The sequence below is a fragment of the Cibotium barometz genome, chromosome 35 (assembly GCF_041138505.1).
Source record: "Cibotium barometz isolate CiBa-2024 chromosome 35, ASM4113850v1, whole genome shotgun sequence".
In the NCBI taxonomy this organism is placed as follows: Eukaryota; Viridiplantae; Streptophyta; class Polypodiopsida; order Cyatheales; family Cibotiaceae; genus Cibotium; species Cibotium barometz.
In genome coordinates this window covers 21,769,564-21,791,595 of record NC_141080.1, presented here as the reverse complement: position 1 = coordinate 21,791,595, position 22,032 = coordinate 21,769,564, and the positions used below count along the sequence as shown (strand labels likewise).

Here is a 22,032-nt window from a genome sequence, read left to right as displayed (position 1 = left end):
AATTGGTGCACATTACAGACACTTGAAGACATGCCCAAGCTCTGAGAAACTTAGATAACATTTTCTATCAAAGGAAACAACTCTTAAGACAAACTTGATGGACACACACATCAATCAAAGAGGCTGCCATAGAATCTCGTGAAATGAATGTATGTAACAAATGATGGACACACACATCAATCAAAGAGGCTGCCATAGAATCTCGTGAAATGAATGTATGTAACAAATGAGCCACATGTGGGGAGCAGACAAGTTAAAAACTCTACTAGAATGATATGGTGTAGAATAGAGAGTTCAACCTCTCTATCAAGCTCCAATCTAGTGATGTAAGGTGAGCCGCTTAAAAAGGTGCTCCGTACACAACTACCGGTCGAACCAATGGACCAAAGAGGAGGAATTTCACCTAAACCTACTAGAAATGTGCTTGCAAGCATCACCTTCATCTATTGAGTGATGATGCAATTTTAAAATAGTGAAGGTTGGCTATAAAAAGAGTCTCTAGAATTTGCCTTTCCTCTCAGATAAAAGGCCCGCCAACGACTAGGTAAGGTTTGAACCCTAGCACCTAAATGTGTTAATCTCTCTTTAAACAAAGTTAAAGTCTTAGCCCTCTACCATGCGGCCCTAACACTCCTTCCACATTTGAGCTGATGTTTAAAAAAAGGTTTATAAGAACCACCTGCTTGCAAAGATTTACATGGCTAAGATATGCTTTGCACCATGATCACAAAGCTATCCATGACAATAGATTGTTTGAGTATCTGAAAGAAAGATCAACTCAATTTTTATGCTTCCCAATCTTAGAAATGTTACCAGTTTAAAATAAACCTCTTGCTGAGATTTTTTTTTAAATGACTTTTGGCAAAGTTGTCCTTTTAATTTGGTTTTCCAAGCTTGAATTTGCCTTGGCTCAGAAGTACACATCCCCTCATAGCCTTTTTTTTTTTCCTCAAAACCTCCTATCTAGCTTGCATGTGTTTGTATGTCAGTTTGCTCAAATTAACACCTTTGCATTCTACTTTTTGGTGAAGAACTCGTCAATCAAACTCAATGACTTCAGTACTCTCGCAGCCGAGTTTGCCATAAGCTGGGAGCCTGCAACCACCTCTACCTTCCGCTTCTCCTGTATCAAGCAATATTCCCACATCAGATTGAGAAGCAATAACAGATCTCACAACTCATTCATTTTGCCTTCAGATAAACCATCTCCTGAGAAGATTTAATGAATTTCATATGGAGTGTGAGGTAGTCACAAGACAAGTGCTTGTTCTTTGCTCTATCCAAGGATATTAAGTCACGAGGGGCATCCTTGTTTCATCCCAAATCTCACCGCAGTGATTATAGCTATGCTTCATCAACTTCTTCATGTCATCTAACTGACAGAAGACCAAATGGATATATGAGACGATGGAAGTCCATCATTATCGTGCAGAGTGGCAAAATTGGCAGCTGTGTGGCAAATTATATGAATCAAGTGTATCAAGGAGGGTGAAAATATGGTTAGAGACCCACATAGCATCAGCAGAGACCTGGAGTATGTGCATGAGTAAGGGGTACTTACTAGATATAACAATATATCATGTTGTCATGAGCCATAGCAATGAGTTCTCATACAGATCAAGGACTAGTAGCATGAGGTTCTTTTTCTGCCTACTCTTTTGTTGTCAAAGGGCCTCTGTAGTACATTGGCCCTATTTTTCTTTTGGCAGCTAGTGATTTCATTTTTCATGTTGTCTTGACATCCAGTTTACTCATGGATCACAAGTAGCACCTTTTTGGTCTCATAGACCCTTTGGGTCTTTCATAGATGTTTCATTTTTCCTCCCTCAGAGAACGCTATAGGTCCTCTTGTAGGACTCTCTCCCCCCGTATTTAGGCACCCCTTGGCATTTCAATACAATCTACATAAAACTAACAAGCATGGATACATGAGGAATACGGTGTAAAGGTTTCTCACTACTAATCAACTTGAATACTTTCAGAAAGCTTGTCATGTTTTGATCACATGTCAATGCCTTTGCATGGCCATCAAGGAAGCAAGCCATAAGGGTTCAGAGCCTTTAAGGACTGAGAGTTCCAAAGGCCATCAAAATAGAAGTACAATGAAGGAAAAATCAAACCCTAACCTCTTATAAACATGAGCTTTGTAGATTTAGAACTCCTACAGAATTTTAAGGAGCTTATGAAGAAGTCATACATTCTGCAACTCATCCACATAGTGCTTCTTGTAAGAATTTTGAAGTTCATGAATCTCTTCCTACATTGTGGGCCAAAAAATTATTGTCAGTAATAAATAGCCAAGAAAGAAGCTACAAAGAGCTTTGCATTAAGGTGAAAGTAGAGCACCTCTCTGCAATTCACACTAACATCCTTTAGATCTTGCCCAAAGCTATCATCCTTCATGGAAATCTTTGAAAATTTACCCCTGAAACTATAGAATTTTGTGAGTTTTAAGCCAATTTTTGTGGATGCACACACACCCACGCATGCATGCACGCAATGTGTGTGCACACACACAAACACACAGTTATGGAGAGATGATCACACTTGAAAAAAGGAATATGAGTGTTCTGATATCACATAAGCACATCACCTGTTTTTTTTCTCTTGATATCAACAAATAAGCACATCACCTGTCTTCTTTCTCTTGAATTCTCCATTTCCCTTCGGAAGGATTGGTGCATTTAGAAATGTGATCTTTTTCGAAGTCATGCCACGCTGGTAACTCCCCCCTTTGAAGTTGAGAGTTCAATATATCGTTTGCTTGGTGTGGTGCACCCTAAAGAGAAGCCTTTCAGAATGTAGAAATTAAGGTTTTGGTTGATTGATCAATTCTCCGCTTACTAAAAAAAAAACTCACAAAGTCGAGCAATAATCTAATTGCACACCAGTGCCTTTTTCTTTAGGAGCCTTCCCAAAATCTGTAGCCAAAGGTTGCGACCCCAATATATATATATATATATTCCCTATAAGAAAAGCCATATTTTTGGCGACCACCCCCAAGCCCCCTCATTGATAACTTTCTAAGCGATCACCATATTGTAAGAAGAGTGGGAATCTTTGCCAAAATTCCCAAGAATATTCTTTTTAAAAAAAATTGATAGCCTTTTTTCTAAATTTAGTCAAATATGAAAACACTGTTGCACACAACATGTATTACCTCTTGGCCTTGCACTGTTTCTTTAGACTGAGGTTCCTCTTGTAGATTTTTATTAAGAACACGGAATTCTTCCTCAAAATTCAAAATAGCCCTAGAGCCCACTTTCATAGCCTGTCAAATCATAGATTTGTTTTTCTTTTTCCATCATGCCATGTATCACAAACAAAAGGTAGTTGTAAATTGATTATTTACCCGTATACCAAACTTTAGAGAAGAAAGGGTCTCTTGGCTGTATTCACAGCATGGAGCTATGTTGATGATAAGTGATGTCTTTGTGTTTCCTGATTTCAAAAAACCATCACATCTCTCTGTCTCTCTCTCTCTCTCTCTCTCTCTCTCTCTCTCTCTCTTTTTCATGAAATGGTGTTTTATATTATATGTAAAAATGTACATCAGCCACATGGCTCACACAGAACCTATGGTCCCAAAAAAACCCCCACAAAAGATCCTCTAAAGGATCATGACCATGCAAACCTGTACACTAATAAGAATGCCTCCTAGCCAAATAAGCATCCCAGATAAAAGCATCAAAGATGAGCCAGCCAAGCCGCCGTAGACCATAACAAAATAACATCTGCATCCAGTAGCTGAGTTGAGAGAAGAGAAGAAAACTGCCAAAGCAGCAAACCGCAGAATGTGCCCATGTATTCCAGACAAGGAATCAAAGATGAACCCATTCCGTGTAGTCCAAATATGCCAAAGTCCTGTCCATCTAAGGAAATGGAATATCACAAGGTGACTGTCCGAAGTAATGACTTGAGGACAAATCCCAAATATCCAATGATGAGCCGAAACAGTAGACCTTTCTACTGCCTCCCAAACGCGAGAGACAAAAGAACAAATCTGACGGGCCACTGAACAACTCATGAACAGATGCATAACTATTTCAGTGCATGTCGTGCAGAAGAAGCAAGAGGCCAATGTAATTTTACGACGGCTGAGCTGATCCCGTGTAGGTAACCCTCCCACCAACATCCTCCAAATGAAAACCTTACCTTGGTAAGGGAGTTTCGACTGCCAACCACGCATAAGAGTTTTCTGCCACCATGATTTAGACTTGTGCAATCCCCACACCTTATTGGCCTTGGCTGAAACCCAATCTTTCTCTGATACGAGCTTATGATAGACCTGGTTAGCTGAAAATGATATCAAGTCACCAGATTTACATAGTGCCCAATCAAGCCAAGGTTGATCTGCAGATGGCCGAGGCAATGGAGTAAAAGGCTCAACTGCATGCATGATGTCAACCCATAGTGGCTGAAATGTCCAAGGAACCCTAAAGTGCTGCCGAATACGATGACATGAATATGGCCTGTCACGACTAGGTATCACAGCATCTCGGATTCTAACAAAGCCTAACCTAACCATGCGGTTGAGTCGTATGCGTGAAGCATCTCTGTTTGGCCAAACAATGACACGGGACTCCACAAATGTTTCGAACTGCAAAGAGTTCAAAAGTAGTCTTTCATGACCAGGATCCCACCGAGCCAATAGAAGAACTTCATGCCAAGAAAGGAGAATATGCGATAAAATGTGAGATGAGCGAATACGGACAGGATGAGCCGCATTCACAATGTCCCACCATGAAGCCTGCACACGTGTCCGTCCATGTGACAATCCCTCCAACTCAATCAAGTCACGAGCCATGAATACCCAAGGCTGCTCCTGTAAACACATATCCTGCAAAAGTGCCCACCTACGCGCCACCATATGCAAGCGGACATCCAGTAAAGCAGCCCCACCCATTCTTTTGGGCGTCGTAATGTGATTCCAAGCTATCCATGTTTGACCCATAATATTTCCTTGCCTCTTCCACAGCATAAACCGAATGGGAGCAACCAAACGGAGAAGAGATTTGTGCGTCCAAGGTAGCAAAGGCAAAAAATAGGAAATCATGCTAAGCATAATAACCTGAGCTACCTTAACCCTCACGTGCATAGGCCACCCTTGAGCTTTCCAATACACAAATTTATCCGAGATCCGAGCAGAAATCCAAGCAAGAAGCGCTTGGGGGTCCACATCCACACCCACCGGATACCCAAGATGACGAACAATGTCTCATGTATGCACCACACGGCCTTGCCACTCTAATGCCTCAAGATCAAATTCCGTGCATACAATGAGGGCTGATTTTGTTGAATTTATTTTCAGCCCAGAAGCCAATGCAAAATTATTCCAAGCTTCCATTGCTCGACCTATATTGGCTTTTTCGGCCCTGAGAAACATAAAAGTGTCATCCGCAAGGGCTTGAGCAACCAATTGCTTGCCATGAGGGAGATGCAAACCAACCACTTCACCATGCGATGCCATAGCATCTAAGCGAGATAACATAGGATGAGTGGTAATGGCAAAGAAAAGAGGGCTAAGAGGACAACCCTGCCGGAGAGAACGGGTGAGAGAAATACCATCCAAAAGTCCTCCATTGAGCATAATCCGCGTGATAGAGCCAAAGCCAAGTAAATGCACCAAATTAGCCATTTTGGGACCAAAGCCCATGGCTATCATTAACTGAGAAAGGAAAGACCAGTTGACATGATCAAAAGCTTTTTCAAGATCCAGCTGCACCATCACAATCTCTTGCTTCTTTGCCTTGGCATAATCCACTCCAATTTGAACATTAAGAATATTATGCAAAATATTCCTGCCATGCACAAATCCATATTGATATGGATGAATAAGAGTAGGAAGCACCTTCTGCAAGCGATTGGCAAAAATCTTTGTAAAGATTTTATACAAAATACCCATAAGTGAGATTGGGCGCCATTGAGCCAAAGAAGTAGGCGAAGGGACTTTGGGCAACAAACGAAGTATGCCCAACTTCCAATCGGCAGGCATATATCCCTCATCCCAAACCCTTTGACAAATAAGCGTCAAAGGCTCTGCAAGCTGATCAGCATATTTTCAAAAAAACTCATTTGTCAAACCATCCCAACCAGGGCTCTTTCCCATGGGAAGTTTGGAGAGAACAGCTTCCACTTCCCCTTGAGTAACAGGAGCATCAAGCTGAACCGCCACATCAGGGTCAACTTGATATCGTACTTCAGCAGACAATGACTCCCTTGCAGCCAGGACAGCCGGCGAGACATCCTCTCGAGGGGCAAGCAAATCTTCATAAAACCTGATGCAATGCTGAATAACCTCAGAAGGTTGAGTAACAAGGTTGCCTTGGGCATCCATCAGCCTAACAATATTCTCACGCATATGTTTTTGATGCAACTTATCATAGAAGCGATGAGATTGACAGTTAGCATCCCGCAAAGCATCAAGACATGCAAGTAGTTTAAAGCGAACATATTGTGCTTCCTGCACCCTAGATAGCTCCTTTTTCAGCCATTCTATGGCATCCACAACTTCAGCATCCATAGAGTCAGTAAACATGAACGCCTGCAAGCCCTTTAAAAGCGACTCAAGAAGAGCCACATGCTGTTTTTGTATAGAGGCATTAGCAAAACCATAATGCCGCGCTAATTTCCGAGTGTTGGTAAGGAACACTGGCCAAGCATGATAATCAGCCATGGACACTCTTGTGGAGAAATGTCGTATCAACTGACGCATTTAAACATCAAAAACTTTATGCTCCAAAAAAGTGTGATTTAAGCGCAAAGGCAAGCGCCCCAACAAGCCTTTATATGCATCCACAGGATGATAGACCATTTCAAACACAAGCGGCCAATGATCCGACAAAACCTGTTGCTAATCAAACCTCTGGCAAAAAGAGATCTTGATGTAAAATATACATCCTATCCACCAAACAATCTGTATCACTAGAAATCTTCCATGAACATCTTGAATCACAAGAGAAGGCTGAAACTGCGAACGAACAGCAAACATAACACCTGATTGCGAAGCAGGATGTCCGCTATAGAAAACATGAAACCCCTTATATACATAGGCTTTGCCAGCCAACTTATGCTGCTTATGTTCAACTGCACACAAAACATCCCAACCATGACAAAAAGTTGTACGCCAAAGCCTGAACTGCTTTTGGCGTGAAGAAATACCCTTTACATTCCATTGTACAATTTTCATAAGCCTTCCTAGAAAAGGAATCAACAAGGCCATGTACTAGGCCCACGACAATCTGCTTTGCCTTCACATATTCTTGTAGAAGCGCACCAGTGATCTGTAGCAAACGTGCAAACTCCGGAGAAGGTACCTGAGAACTTTCCTTTGCATTCTCTCCAACATTCACCGGAGTGTAGCTTGCATCAACATCAAGCCTTTGACGTTTTTGTTGCTCCGAGGCATCTGAAGCATAACCCACATCCTTCTCGATCATCTCCTCAATAAGATCCATGTTAAGGCTATTGGCAGGCATGCCACCAACAGCAGCAACCAGGTCATCCAAATCCATGTACAAAAGCAAAGAAAACCCGCTCTCTCAAACCCTAATTCAGCACCTAAAAACCCTAATTCAGCACCTGCAAACCCTAATTCAGAAGTCTGCAAAGACTTCAGAAAGCACGCAAGGTCTTTTCTCTCTGATATGCACTTTGTAGCCTGTACAAGTCTGTGAGGACGACCAGCTACTACCAGAAGCTTCTGGCCAGCCAACCAACTCTATAGCTTGCTCTCTCTCTCTCTCTCTCTCTCTCTCTCTCTCTCTCTCTCTCTCTCTCTCTCTCTCTCTCTCTCTCGCGCGCACTGGTGTCCATGGCGTGACTCCAATGCTCACGCTGGTGGTCTCCCTCGCTCTCTCGCCCGCTGCCCTGCTTACACTGGGGCTTTCTCGTCGCACGCCGAATTTCAAAGAGGTTTCTGACTCTCTCTCTCTCTCTCTCTCTCTCTCTCTCTCTCTCTCTCTCTCTCTCTCTCTCTCTCTTAAGAGTCTTAAGAGTTCATTTTGAGTTTTTTTTTTTCAGTTTTATGCCTCTTTGGCATCGATACCCAGAGTGGAAGGTAAATGGATGTACCTGATCTGTCCCATAGGTCGGATTCGGCCTCCCGTGGACGTTAATCTCTCTCTCTCTCTCTCTCTCTCTCTCTCTCTCTCTCTCTCTCTCTCTCTCTCTCTCTCTCTCTCTCTCTCGGCGCAAGTGCAGACGGGTCCGCTACCGTGGGCAGCGCGATTGCAGAGGGTCCGCCCATTTTGGTGGCATCGCTCCCAGTGAGCTGTCTCAGCCACGCCGACCAGTTTGCCACTTCTGGTGACTGCGTTAGGTCAGAGTAATTCATCAGCAGCTTTGCTTGTGTCTGCACGAGCCATCTGAAACCTAAGGGGCTGCTGCTTAGAAGCCTACGTCATCTCTTAAGGCAGAGGTGTACGCCTATTGTTTGCTGGTCAGTCTCGAGACCCTACAGTCTGCTAGTCAGCCTGGGGGCTTTCTGTCGCCTGCATACAACACTTTTGTGACTTTGCGGGGAGCATAAAGAAGAGAAAAGAGGAAGATCAGTACACGTTTTACAGAGAATTTCTGCCTGCTCTGCTGCAACAACACAGCATTGCCAGTTCTCAGTTCTGCTGCCTTTTGCCACCCACCCTTGCTCAGGCCCCCAAGGCAGCAACTAGTAGGGGAAAACATGTCTCAACCCCTAGAGGGGGAACAGGATGGTGAGACAACCTTTCACACCCCCACGAAGGCACCAAATGCCTACCGCAAAAGACTGAGGGAAGGAATCATGTCCCCTGGCTCACGATGGATTACGAAGATGGCCCAACAAGATGAGGCCCTTTATGAGGAGCTACAGCTTCACATAAGGACAGAGATGAACACCATGCGACAGGAGCTTGAAAAGGAATGGACCGAGCAGATGCATGCCCAAAGGAAAGTGATATACGAAACGCTGAAGGAAGAGATACATGTCCAATTGAAGGGAGAAATGCAAGCCCAAGTACGGGTTGAGATGGAATTAGCCCAAGCCTTGATGCACACGGAAATGAGAAAAGAGATACAGAAATGGAAGGATGACATGCTCCGAGAGATTGGCACAACATTTGCATCGTACGAAGACACTTTGAAGACATGTATGGCTGACCGCGAAAAAGACATCACAGAAATGCAACACACTTTGGAATCATGTAAGGAAAAAGTGGCTGCAGGTGAGAAGGAAATGCATTCATGGGCTGAAATTGCCAGTGCCACAAAGAAACAAATTGAGGAAGTCAACCCATGGATTGAAGTAGTAAAAAAACAGAAGGATACACCAGTCAATAAAGTAGAGGTGATGAATGCTACATTGGAAGAGGAAGCCAAGAGAATGGCACGTGCCTTACATGTACGTGTAGTTGGGTGGGAAGATAAGGGAAATCCCCAAGAGGATGCAAAAGCTCTTGCAACAAAAATTGGAGCCACTGATGTACCCATTACCGAAGCATGGTGTGTAGGCATAGATGAAACAAGGGCGATGATATTGATCATCAGGTTTGGTGACTTGGAGAAAAAAGCGGCCTTCCTCTCCAAAAGGATGGCCCTTAAGGGGGAAAAGATTTATTTGGATGAGGACCTTACACCGGCACACCGGCACAGATAGCACACCGGAAGGAACACATGCCGCGTGTGCTTGAGACAAGGAAAGAGGAGAAATGGGCGGTATACAGAGATGGCCGAGTCATCATTACACAGAGGAGGCCCGCTTGGCAGTGCGCGGCCTATGAGACCTTGCGATTCACGGTGTGGAATTGCAACGGAGCCCTTAGAACAGATGCAAGATACTTTGAGGATACTTTCAGACACAGTGATATTGCTATGTATACGGAGACCCATCAGTGCACAAACAAGAGGCTTCCTGACGTCCGGGGTTATAGATGGGAATCAGTTTTCCGCCCTCAGCCACGCACAGTGGGAAGTACCAGAGGATCTGGAGGAGTGGCAATACTTTATAGGGAGGAGCTTCGTGACAAAATACATGTGGTACATAGAGATGCAGATGCGAGGTACGTGCGGGTCCGAATATGCAGAGAGGGGCTCCACGAGCTATATGTGGCGGTATGCTACTTTCCCCCAGCCCACTCCAGGTTTGCACCATCAGGAGAGTCGCCCTATATACCACTATATGATGATATCATGAGATTTGCTAGCATGGGAGACATATTACTATTGGGAGACTTTAATGCACGTACAGGCACAGAGCAGACAGAGTTGTATGATACTCAAGAGGCTATGTACCGGGAGATCACGGCCGAGGATGTAGGGTTGCAGAGATCAGCACAGGATGAGGGGGAGATTACAGATTATGGCAGGCATTTTCTCACACTCGGGAGTGCACATGGGTTGGTCATATACAATGGCTTATCGAGATGGCAAGGATCAGATGCTCTCACACACTGGAACTCTAAAGGGGGAGCGAGCGCCGAGCACAGTGGACTACTTGATGGGATCTCCTTCATTGATACCTGATGTGCAGGGTTTCACGATTTCCAGTAGGCCCAGCATAGCAACCGATCATGCATACCTGAGTTTCACACTAGTAGGTAGATCCCCGAGAGATGGGCCAGCCACTCATCTACCTAGGTACCCGAGATATCAGTTTACACGTGAGACAGTCGGGGTTTATCGAGATGCAGTATCTGATGGCTTGTTCGCTTTAGACCCGCATAGCCCTTTGGACGAGATCACGAGAGGATTGGCGGGTGTACTACATGCATCCACCTCATATGCGTTTCCCTACACTATTATCCCTTCCACCCACCCCCGCAGCACTACCCCATAGAACAGTTGGTATGATGATGAGTGTCCTGAGACACGAGCACAGCTACAGCGTGAGATTGCCATTGGGTCTCACACGCATAGACAGGCTAGGATGATCTTTCGGCGCCTTGTGCGGAGGAAGAAACGAGCCTATCTAGCTAAGCTAGAGGAGGAGATCTACCAACTCTTCCTGGGGAAGAACAGCAAGAGGGCATGGAAGATGTTTCAAGAGAGACAGCCTGGTACTCCGATTATTGCACATGAGGCATGATATACTTATGCTAGAGAGCTATATGATGCACCAGGACAGCCCCCCACCCCCCCTCCACTGGGAGCTAGACCGGCTAGCAGCACCTTTTTTACTATGCGGATGGTGCTAGATGCGATAGACAGATTACAGAATGGAAAGGCACTGGATCATGATGGGTAGCAGCACCTTTTTTACTATGCAGATGGTGCTAGATGCGATAGACAGATTACAGAATGGAAAGGCACAAGATCATGATGGGCTAGTTGGAGAGCACTTCTCATATGCACGAGACACTTTGGTTCCGCTCATCGTACATGTGTTTAATCGTGCCATTTGTGAGGGTTTCCCGACAAGCTGGACAAAGCATATCATTGTACCACTCTTTAAGACTGGGGACCCCATGGTACCAGGCAACTACAGGACGACATGATTATTCTAGAGATGCTAAGCAAGTGGCCAATTTATCCTAGAGGATGATAGCTTTTAGGAGATTGTAGGATATCTAAAGGGGTAGCTCCCTAACTTTTTCACAAGTTACTACTCCAATGGATGAGAGGAGGTCTAGTTTAAAGGAGGGAGTATGTGATGACAACAAAAGGTCATAATGTGGCTGGCATGTATTTTGAGGCTAGGTGTATACCTAGGGTGGCCCAGGGCGAGACTAAGAGACTCATGGACGCTTCTTGGCATGGGTTAATGTGGAAAGCTATATTTACTAAAAAAGTGTGCTTTCTTGCCTTTTATTAGTCCAAGCTCTATATAAGTACGTTATTGGCTCATAAGTATACATCCCAACTAGGAACGACTCCCTAGGAGATCAAAACCCAAGCGACCCCTTGGCCATGGTTCTAGGCAAACACCTAGGTGGGTAGGCTTTGGTGATGGAGCATGGTCGTAGTGCTGGTCTTGCCTCATAGCTTGACAGTGCTCTGAATGAAGACGTGGTTGGGTGGTGAGCCACCAATGCCAAATCTATGTTGGTTTTTGTGTGTGTTTGTCTTATAGGAGGTTCTTGACAGATAAGTGGATGCTTCAAAACCCACCTATCTACACAAATTCTAACACTCTACCTTGATTATACACCAGTGAGCCTCTACCAACACCCTAATATCCTACCTATCCTTTGGCTTATCACCTCAAACGACCAGTCACACCTGCAATCTCATTAGTGTTTTAAAGGGCTTATCGTTATGCAATCACTCTCCTTTGGACAGCTTGTCCTCAAGCATATTGCTTTCCTTCGGACCTCTCATTCTCAAGCCCTTTGAATAAATCTCTCACCTAAACATCTTTAGCTTCTCCAAACAAGAATGCTCTGCTAGCCATACCCTAAAATCCCTGCTGTCCTTTGGCTGTTTAGTGTATTATTGTTTAAGACTCTCTTGCAAATATCTTGTGTGACTTCATTTTTTCTTTGTTCATATCAATTGTTTTCACAATGCATTTGTTAAGGCTATGTTTTGATCCACCATAACTTAGTCCTGATCAACAAAATTCTGTCAAACAGCACACCAGTTTTACCTACCTCCTAAAGATTCCTGAAGAAGGCGGGTAAGTTTTGAATCACGGAATGGAACATGTGTAACGGAAGGATCTGCACGTGCACTGATACATTTTCCTGTGCAGTGGGTAAGAACAGTGATTTTATTTAGACATTTTCCTTTTGGACAAATGAAGCAAAAGGAGCCAAAAAAAGGAAGTGAAGCAGTGTACCAAGTGCAGTAAGGGACATGTTGACACTCATGGCCTCAGTGGCCCGCAGACCCTCTGATCCTGTATAGCATATTACCGCCAATTTTGTAGTTTATTAGGAAATTCCACCTGAATTCCCAAAAGCAGTTACCCAAAATGGCAAGAGCCCCAACAACACGCCATTCAAAGAGCAGCACTAATTAGAGAAAAATAAAAAAATGCACCCCTGGAGGAGGGGGGGGCGGGGGCGGGGGCGGGGGCGGGGGCGGGGGCGGAAATACCACTCTTTTTTAAACGTTCAGAACCAGCAAGATCAACCAGGAAGAGCTTCCCCACAAGGATCCTACAGCCATGTGATGATTCCATTGTAACCTTCAAGTTTTTGCTTGTTATCATCACAGTCTGTGGAAAGTTTCAAGATATTGAGACAATGCCTTACTTTTCAGGAAAACCCATTCCTTTTGGTGTCCGCCTCCTATCGGTGGGAATACTCCTAGGATCAAGAGGACGTACAGTCTTCTTTTCAACTGTTATTATGACAATGGCATGGCTACGGGATGAGTGGGCATTCTGCATTCAGAAAACAGCAACCTACGTCAGTAGCTTCCTTTCATGCACACATTAAGCATAAAGCATATCTTTCTCGCTTTTAACTCGGTTCCTGTTTCTATAAACCATACTCTATATGAATGAGGTATTGCATAATAAAAGAAAAAAATAAGCAAGCTGCGTGTATATTATACTACAACGCATCAAAGCAATGGATCTAACATTTAAGATATTTTACAGTTAAACATTTGGAGAAGGAAAGGCAAGTATTGAATAGTTCTGTAATTTCCATACATAAGCTTTGACCCCACACTGCCAAGGGGTAACATAAATCTATCAGACACTCAATAGCTATTTATACAATCTGAAAACTCAAATGTGTTGATAGCCCTCGAAAACAGCCATCCATCATGGATTGCACAGCCCCAAGTTTTACCGCCCCCCACACCCCCCCACCCCCCCCATAAATTTCAGTAAGGTCTAGTTTCATGTACTCACACATTATTGGTTGGGGGGGCAGTCATTATACTGACCCTACAACTTGTGAGTACATGAAACTACAGCCCCAAGTTTTACGCCCTTCCTCCCCAATATATATATATATATATATATATATATATATATATATATATATATATATATATATATATATATATAGGTTGGGAGGGCATCCCCCGGGCACACGGCTCCCTAGCAACCCCGCCCGCAACCGGGAGGCCTAACGTGCCTACCCGATGCGTGAGTGAGCCTAGGTGCCTACCATGGGTCCATGCTTTGCCCCTCCAAGCACTTCCTCCCCATATAGATGCATTATATTCGGGGCGGTCTAGCATACCCCTCGGGCACCATGTCCCTCCGGATAGAAATCCCGCGACGCGTCACGGTAAACGGCCGTTTTGGCCGTTTTTAGCCAAAAACGGCCGAAACTGACGGAGACGCGTCACATACACCCCCCCTTTATAGAATTCACGCCCTCGTGAATTACTTTGAAACGAAAGGTGGGATGCATGACTTGATTATAACGCATCTGTGCAAAGTGTTAATATATAATGAAGGACGGGAGGTCCTTACCCTGCTTTATAGCCATGAGCAGAGTAGGTATCTAACCCGTTTACAAAGAAAAGAACTGTGCATATTTTTGTATTTTTGCCATTTTTCAATTTTTTTGGCTTTTTACAATATAAGGTTGGAACTTCAAGCCCCCGCTCGAGAGTTCCCCCGATCCCCACAAAATTGGCGAGGTTACTGCGTGGTCTCGCCGGAGCTCCTGTCTGAGCCGAGTAGGAGTGATTACCTTCAGCAATGCAGTTTTGCCGGGAAAGTAAGAGTCTTCATTGGAGTCGAGATTTGTTCGCCGAGTTGACGCCAACTTGGTTTGCAAGATCTTTACTTCAAATCTGACTTCACATTCCTTTGTTGTTGGAGCGTTGTAGTGAGCCTTGATGCTCGGCGATGCCCCTTGAGCTCTTTTGTGCCGAATCTTTAATGGACAAGAGTTGCCCACCTCACTGACGCCAGCTTGGTTGCCCCTTCTTGTACCACTTCAAAACCCTGCACTTTGTTGCCTTGGACCTTAACGCCCTGCTTCAACCTGTTTGAGTACATAAGTGTATTGATTCTCTGTGACAAAGTGCCTTGGCCCCACCTGACACCAAGTGAAAACCACCGCGAACCTTTGGCATTCGAACCTTTACACTTCTTCGATATATATATATATATATATATATATATATATATATATATATATATATATATATATATATATATATATATATATATATATATATATATATATATATATATATATCGTGAGTACATGAAATTACATGTTCAAATTTCCGCAGTCATTATTCAAACCCTACATCACTGAAATGGAGGAAGAGAATCTTTTCCTGCTACTTGCATCTGCCACTAAGTTCTTCTTTCCCAATATGTACACAATTATCCTGCCAAACTGCTCAAAAGTCTAACTCAAGAAATCAAGTGATCTATTCAAAGCTGGCAAAGCATTGTCTCAGTATTAACTGCCACTTCTGCACCATATAAACATATCTTCTATGTTTTCAAGGCATGGATCACGGAAAGCTGAAAGAAAGGTGCAATAGTTCAACTCTGGCCCTCCAAATTTCCTGATGGCAATCAGAGAAGCAGTGGAGATAAAGGAGAAGAGGTAGAGGGAGAGAAAAAGTAGTCCACAAACAACTACATCTTGATAATCTGGAAAGACATTAAAAAAAGTATTTTCAACAATGAGAGGTTTCATATATAGCCTTGGCCTCATATCCTCACAATTAATGAGAATTAACGAGAGTCTCCAAGTCAACCACCTACAGAATTTCCTTACAGTAAGGTCCTAACCTTAGGAATACCAAGACCCTCCCTTGATTTGAAGAGGTGAGGATCTTGAGCATTTCATTTGATCTCAGTTGCATAGCTTCCTGAATCTACTAGGGCTTACAAAAGGTTGTGGCTTGTGAACATCCATGATAACACCACCTCACTCAACTCAATTAATAAACTTCCAAGTTGTCGACAGGCGTTGTAGCCCGGTGCTCAAGGGTGTTCCCCAAGTCGCTAAACAAGAAACTAACAGATTTGTGCCGATTGATAAGAGCTCCTGCGGCTAAATAGATATATACTCATAGCCTCAGCCACAATGAGATATAGCAAGGGGACCAAGGGGCGACTAGTCAAAGACGGGCCTGTTGAGCAGCGACGCCATTGACAGCACTCTCACTCACACCCCCACCCTCCCCTCCTCCCCCCCACACACACAGCTAAGTCCATGCATTCCATACCGACTGACATCATTCATACCCTCCGTGGTCAGTGGGGAAAGATTCAAGGTGGATAGGATCGCATACATAGACGGCACGAGGCCTCCTTGCACAGATGACGCCAGGGCCCCTTTCTCTTTGATTGGGCCGGAAAGATCACTTGCAAATACATGCCACCGGTGTGGGCTGCCCCCCCACCACCCATGAGGTAGTTTCCCTCCAAGAGCGGCCAGCCATGGAGGGAATCACCCTCCCCGTTTTCTTTTCTCTTATGAGGTTATGAGGGTTCTCAGCACGTACACTAATGGAAGGATCTCTTTCCCATTTTAAAATGTGTGGCCCTACTGTGGATAGAATCCACTTTAGTCTGGTTTCCTGGGAATCTCCATCCTCTGTCTGAAATGTGGAGGACCATCCAGTCTCTGCAACATGATGTGGTCATCTGAAATGAATTGATCGGAGACAGGGACAAAAACTCTGGGCGCCTCGTCACTGCTGGCAGTGACCGCTGCTGAGGCATATGCAGGTAGCCGTGGGAGGGCAGGACCTCCAGATCATGACCAAAAGCAGCACCTATGGACCTCAGCAACTCTTGGAACAGGCCCGCGGGAGGCCTGGAAACCTGAGTGAGATGGGGGTGGGTTGCTAGTCTTTTGCCACACGATCAAAATCTGTTCGATATTTGAAGAGGAAGATTCTCTTTTGACCAAGGGGAAGAGGGCTGCATGCTAGTGCCTGGGATATGGCTTCTGTAGAATCAAAGTCTACTTGGAAGCCTCTACCAAGTAGACGAGTATCCTGGAAATGCTCAGTCAGCTCAGTGGGGAAGAGGTGTCCAGCAATTGGATAGTCTGCAAACAACATTCCAGTCCAAATAGATGTCAAGGATTAATATCCTTATTAGAAAGAACTTTGTTATTCCTACTGAGCCATATAGCCCACAGAGCCTCTGCTCTTAATACATTCCACATACTGTAGCACATAATCATGGACAGGCTTGATCAAGATTTTCTTTCCAGTGCAATATATAAACATGGACAGGCTCGATCAAGATTTGCGTACACTCCCAAACAGATTTATTTTTAGTGCAAGTTATGAAAAAATAATAGATTTTCTTAGTATCCACATTGCATCGCGTACATATACCGTTGCCAATGCCCATGCTTACTGCATTTTGACCAGTCCAGACAGAAAGGTGGAGAATTAACTACAGCAGGGTGCTCTTTTTCTCATGAACAATATTAAACCAGATCCTTCTAAGGGAAAGACCAACAGTAGTATCCCTATTGAGAGAGAGAACAAGAGAGTCCTGTTTTCCGCAGTACACCCGCGCCCCCCCTCCCCGCCTGTGGTTTCCACCTCCTGCTCCCGCCTGCTTTTCGTTGTCTCCTTCCTCTCCTTGCTGCCCGCACAACAACCCCCGCCCTCCCCCCCGCCGCGTTACTCTCCTCCAAGCTCCCCCACCCTTGGCTTTTTTCCTTCTTACCATCCCTTTCCCATCTCGCCTCTCGCCGTCACACGATAGCCCCTCCTGCCTCGCTGCTCTCCGGTTTCACCTGTCCTTGTAATCTTGCGTGCCTTGCCTAGCCCTCCGTCATCCCCGGCCAACGAGACTCACAGATGTACTTTCTCGATCAAGGACCTTCAGATTTTCGGCTCTTCCATTGCCGCTACGGAGGCCACCACGGCAAACGTGTCGGCAGCAGCGCCCCGTGCATGGGCAGATCTGCGACTTGTTACAAACAGCTCCGGTTGGCAACCAAGGTTAGATCACCAATATTCAGTTCATGGGTAAGGGATACCTCAAGCTCGAGTTCGATTCTGCCTCCTTCACCGCAAGTGTTCTAGAATGGAGCCCGATACCAGTTCGGGAGGTGCAGTTTTTCTTGGCTCGATGGCACCATCGATTCTCATCTGAGTCGGATCCTCTGGCACAGGTGACTAGTTTTCCGATCACCGTTTGCTCTCGAGGACTCTGTAAGGAGTACCTGCCGGTCCTTCCGGGCGGGGATTGGCAGGACTTTGGGACAGGTGGTGGAGATGCCCCCGACTGCGGCCTCGGCAGTTACTCGAGCCATGGGCATCTTGATGCTCTGCATCATTGTGGTCTCCTCGAAGTCTCTCCCTTAGGAGATTGTTATCCCTCGCATGGACCACTCTATTTTCACCTAGCAGGTGGAGTACTCCAACCTCCCAGGCCAGTGCTTCATCTGCAGACAGATCGGGCACATTGCGTGCGCTTGCCCACGCCTCTGAGGTGTGGTAGGCCAACACCCACCTCGACAGTCGTCAGGAGCTCCCGGAGTGAGAGTTCCACCTAAGCCTCGCCAACAACAGCCTTGTTGTAGACTGTATGTCATCATTGTCATGGTAGTGATATCTAGGACCACTCTAGGAGGTTTTTTCCCCGAACCGTGTGAACACCCTCTTATCCACATTTTAAGGTGTACTTATCTTTTGTACTTGGTATAAATTTCATTATCAAGCAATCTACATCGAGTTGTATGCTCTCTTCGGTCTCGCTTCCCTGCATCTCCACGACCACGACTGTGTGTATGTGTGTGCATTGCTACTGTTGCTGCATTCCCGACCCCGAATCAAGGCTGTCCAGGTTCCAGCCGCCACCTGCATTTGAGCTCCACCTTTGTTTGCACCACGCCATCCCCTTTGGGACCTAGTTGAACATCCAGAGCTCTCCCAGCGCGAGCGGTTATGCCAACGCCATCACGAGCATCACAGCCACAACTCTGCCACAGTGCAAGTGCGCAAGAGCATCTCCTGCCCATGCCGCAGGGGGGGGGGGTGCTCAAAACCATGGGCCCCACACGAGCCCCTCGTAGCCTCCACCTCATGATTGCTCCCCTGAGGGTGGGTGGGCCGGTTCTTCCCGAGGTAACGGTTCCCACGAGACGAACCGTTTCGAACCATTCCTATCCTCATCAACGGACAAACCCCTCCCTCCCGAAAAAAAAAACAGAACTCGACGATCCTAGTAGGGCCCTGTTCTTGCCTCACCCTCTCCAGGGGCGGAGGGGGGGGAACCCGTCTCCCCCCCCAAAAAAAATAATAATAAAAATCCTCCTCTCAGATAGATCCCCTAATGGACATGCAGGTCATCGCAGAGGTCCCCTCGGCTTCTTCCCCCTCACGTCCCTGATCCCTCTCCTCCGCCACCACCTTCCCTTTCTCTGAGCGATCCTCTACCTAGGAGCGAGAGGCCTCAACATCATCCTTGCATAGTACATACTCCTCCTCCTGTCCCTCTAGCTCAGCAGTGGACCAATCACATAGTTGTGCTCCTTCTAGAGCTTCTTAGACCTGATGGTGACTTAGGTTTTCTCTTCACCAGTCACTCAGTACCCACCCACCCCAACACACACACAGAGGAGGTCCTACTTACATGATGGGGTACTCAGTCAATTCCGACTTCTTCAAGCAACTTCCTGTGGACACAACAGCTAAGTTCAAGGACTTCCAAACACCATTTCCCATGTTTGCATGGTACTATACCACTCCCCCCCTCCCCTAAAGGTCATCAGATCTACGGTTCTCTTTTCCCTTGAGTGTGCAGTGTGGGACCATCAGGTCAGACAAGGGGGTGGACGTTGTCGTCCTCCGCACACAAGTGATATTCCAATCTCACGTGTTGTGGCATCTTGACATCATTGACACCATTGCAATGGTATGGCCTATGGCCCAGATGGAGTTACTATGTCTCACACCAAGGAGGAGGAACCTCCACCTTGTCATCTACGTCCATCTCAGCTCCATTGCTGAGAAGGGTACTTATCTGCACCTTCATCACCCCGAGATCCCAGCACAACAGGCCCAAGAGGAGGCCCTAGCACAGTGGCGTCATCTAGCCTCCACCATCATAGGGTACTACTTGAAGTGGCTTATGCTGCCTGTGGACAGCCACTACTCCCCCTAGAAACCAGCCCCGAAGCTGCAGCTGATGGAGTTTCTAGCCGTAGCACGCTTTGAGAGGAGCTCCACTGAGCACTAATAGGAGACCTTGACATTCTCATGATCCTGGAGCACCACCTCACTAGAGGGCACACCTGCTGTTGCGGGACGATTCTACCCACCGGCAGGGGAGAAAAACTTTGGTCCCCATCAACTGGACCCCAAGAGAATCAGGGCGGAGTTGCATCTCAGTGAGCAAGATCTTGGTGCCATTGCTAGTCTATGTAGTAGGGTTGGTTGCCCGGGCACACTGAAGTGGTGGTTCTCCTCAGGACAGTATGTCTGGAGTCCTCAATTCTCACGACACATTAGAATATGAGCATTGCACAATGACAAGAATACTGTAAATATTATTGCATCACTCCCAAGAAGACATTACTTGCATTAGTCCCAAGAAGTTGTTACATGCCCTTCATTATACTGTGCACACCCAGCAGCAGTCACAGTGAGTAGGATGACACACAGGATGGCAATAACAAGTGACTACAACACTCAATGAATAAGGCTCAATGAATAGGACTACATGGAAGAGGATGTCCCAATGAGTAGGATGACACAGAGGATGGCAATAACAAGCGACTACAACACTCAATGAATAAGGCTCAATGAATAGGACTAAATGGAAGAGGATGTCCAGGGAATGAGCTGACGAATGAGCTGACGAACCATTTTAATGATTCCTGCTGCGATTTGGTGGCATCTCCTATCTTTGGTAGATGCCCAATGGGTGACAGTGCGGTGCCTTCAATGTCCGTGTGTGCACCTCTCATGTATCTGTTGGTGGTGCACTTTAGGTTATGGATGGTCCACTGAATGCCCCGGGATGGTCCAGTCCATGATGATCCAAACGAACGGTCCAGCAAAGATGTCCAGGCCTGGGATGATCCATTGTGGCACCTTAGGATGGTCCAGCTGGAGCAATCCAGTGTGGGCATCCTTAGTGGCTACAGGTTACCCACCACTAGAGTGCTCACCATCCTCGGTGAGGAACATAAAGGGAAAAAAAACATTGTGAATTGATAAATTGTTACTGAATGTAAATAGACACTACACTATCAATACATCATGAAAAATGGTAGGTACAATGATAGAAAACATTGACATCATGAAAGATGGTATGTACAATGATAAAAAAACTAAGGGCCCTCTTCATGCTGGAGGAAAACTGTGAGTGCTAGCTGACATCGTGCTGGGTACCCCAGTTGATGAAGAGGTTTGAGAACCAGTGAGAAGTGACTGGAGAGGGCGGAGAGACTAGCGAAGGGCATCGAAGTCCACTGCTTGGGCTCATAAGAAGGCTAGCTCCTTGGTTTGTTGTGCCACATTGTCACGCAACTCAAGCATCTCCTCTGTGCTGTGGAAAGATGATGTGCAGAGGTGGGTAAGCTCTGATTCTGCTTCATGAAGGCGGTGCTCAAAAGTGGAGACTTGAGTCTGAAGACACCAAATCATGTCCTTGGCGTATTGAATGTGATCCCTCTAGCGTCGAGTATCATGGGAGAGCTCAAAGAGGTAGTTGGTGAGGTAGGTGAAGTAGATGCAGAGATCAGCAGAGGGGTTATCCAAACTCCGGACTATGCGGCGAGCTCGACGAGGATGAGGCAAGGAAAACCGCTCTGGAGGATCCGGGAACCATAGAAACATCTGGAGCACTGTACAAAAATGGAGAGTCCGAGAGCATGTATTGGGCATAGCAGGGTTGGTTGCCCGGCACACTAAAGTGGTGGTTCTCCTCTGGACAGTATGTCCAGAGTCCTCAATGCTCACAACACATTGGATAGATGAACAGACTAAGACGGATTATATGATGAGCATAGAACAATGACAAGAACACTATAAACATTACTTGCATTACTCCCGAGAAGCTGTTACATGCCCTTCACTGTACTGTGCACACCCAGCAGTGGTCACAATGAGTAGGACGACACAGAGACAGAAATGACAAGTGACTACAACACTGAATGAATAAGACACAATGAACAGGAATAGATGGAAAAGGATGTCCCCAAG

At 45.7% G+C, this 22,032-nt stretch overlaps 1 protein-coding gene across 6 annotated transcripts in view; it reads right to left on the bottom strand.

The window, feature by feature from the left end:
* Positions 1-651: 651 nt before the first annotated feature.
* Positions 652-22,032, bottom strand: part of LOC147618229 (kinesin-like protein KIN-UA) — a 39,057-nt gene continuing 17,676 nt past the window's right edge. For 2 of the 6 annotated variants that reach the window (XM_086774675.1, XM_086774677.1), the window contains exons 8-17: positions 13,170-13,300; positions 13,012-13,073; positions 12,752-12,811; positions 12,564-12,656; positions 3,353-3,441; positions 3,161-3,271; positions 2,634-2,779; positions 2,347-2,425; positions 2,198-2,257; positions 652-1,123 (exon numbers count right to left, since the gene is read on the bottom strand). In XM_086774675.1, coding sequence (XP_086630801.1) covers positions 1,016-1,123; positions 2,198-2,257; positions 2,347-2,425; positions 2,634-2,779; positions 3,161-3,271; positions 3,353-3,441; positions 12,564-12,656; positions 12,752-12,811; positions 13,012-13,073; positions 13,170-13,300 — 939 coding nt within the window. In that variant the 3' untranslated portion in view covers positions 652-1,015. Of the gene's footprint in view, positions 1,124-2,126; positions 2,258-2,346; positions 2,426-2,593; positions 2,792-3,160; positions 3,272-3,352; positions 3,442-12,563; positions 12,657-12,751; positions 12,812-13,011; positions 13,074-13,169; positions 13,301-22,032 lie in introns of those variants that run through there. The other 4 variants (XR_015262081.1, XM_086774676.1, XR_015262082.1 and 1 more) reach the window with 4 other exon arrangements.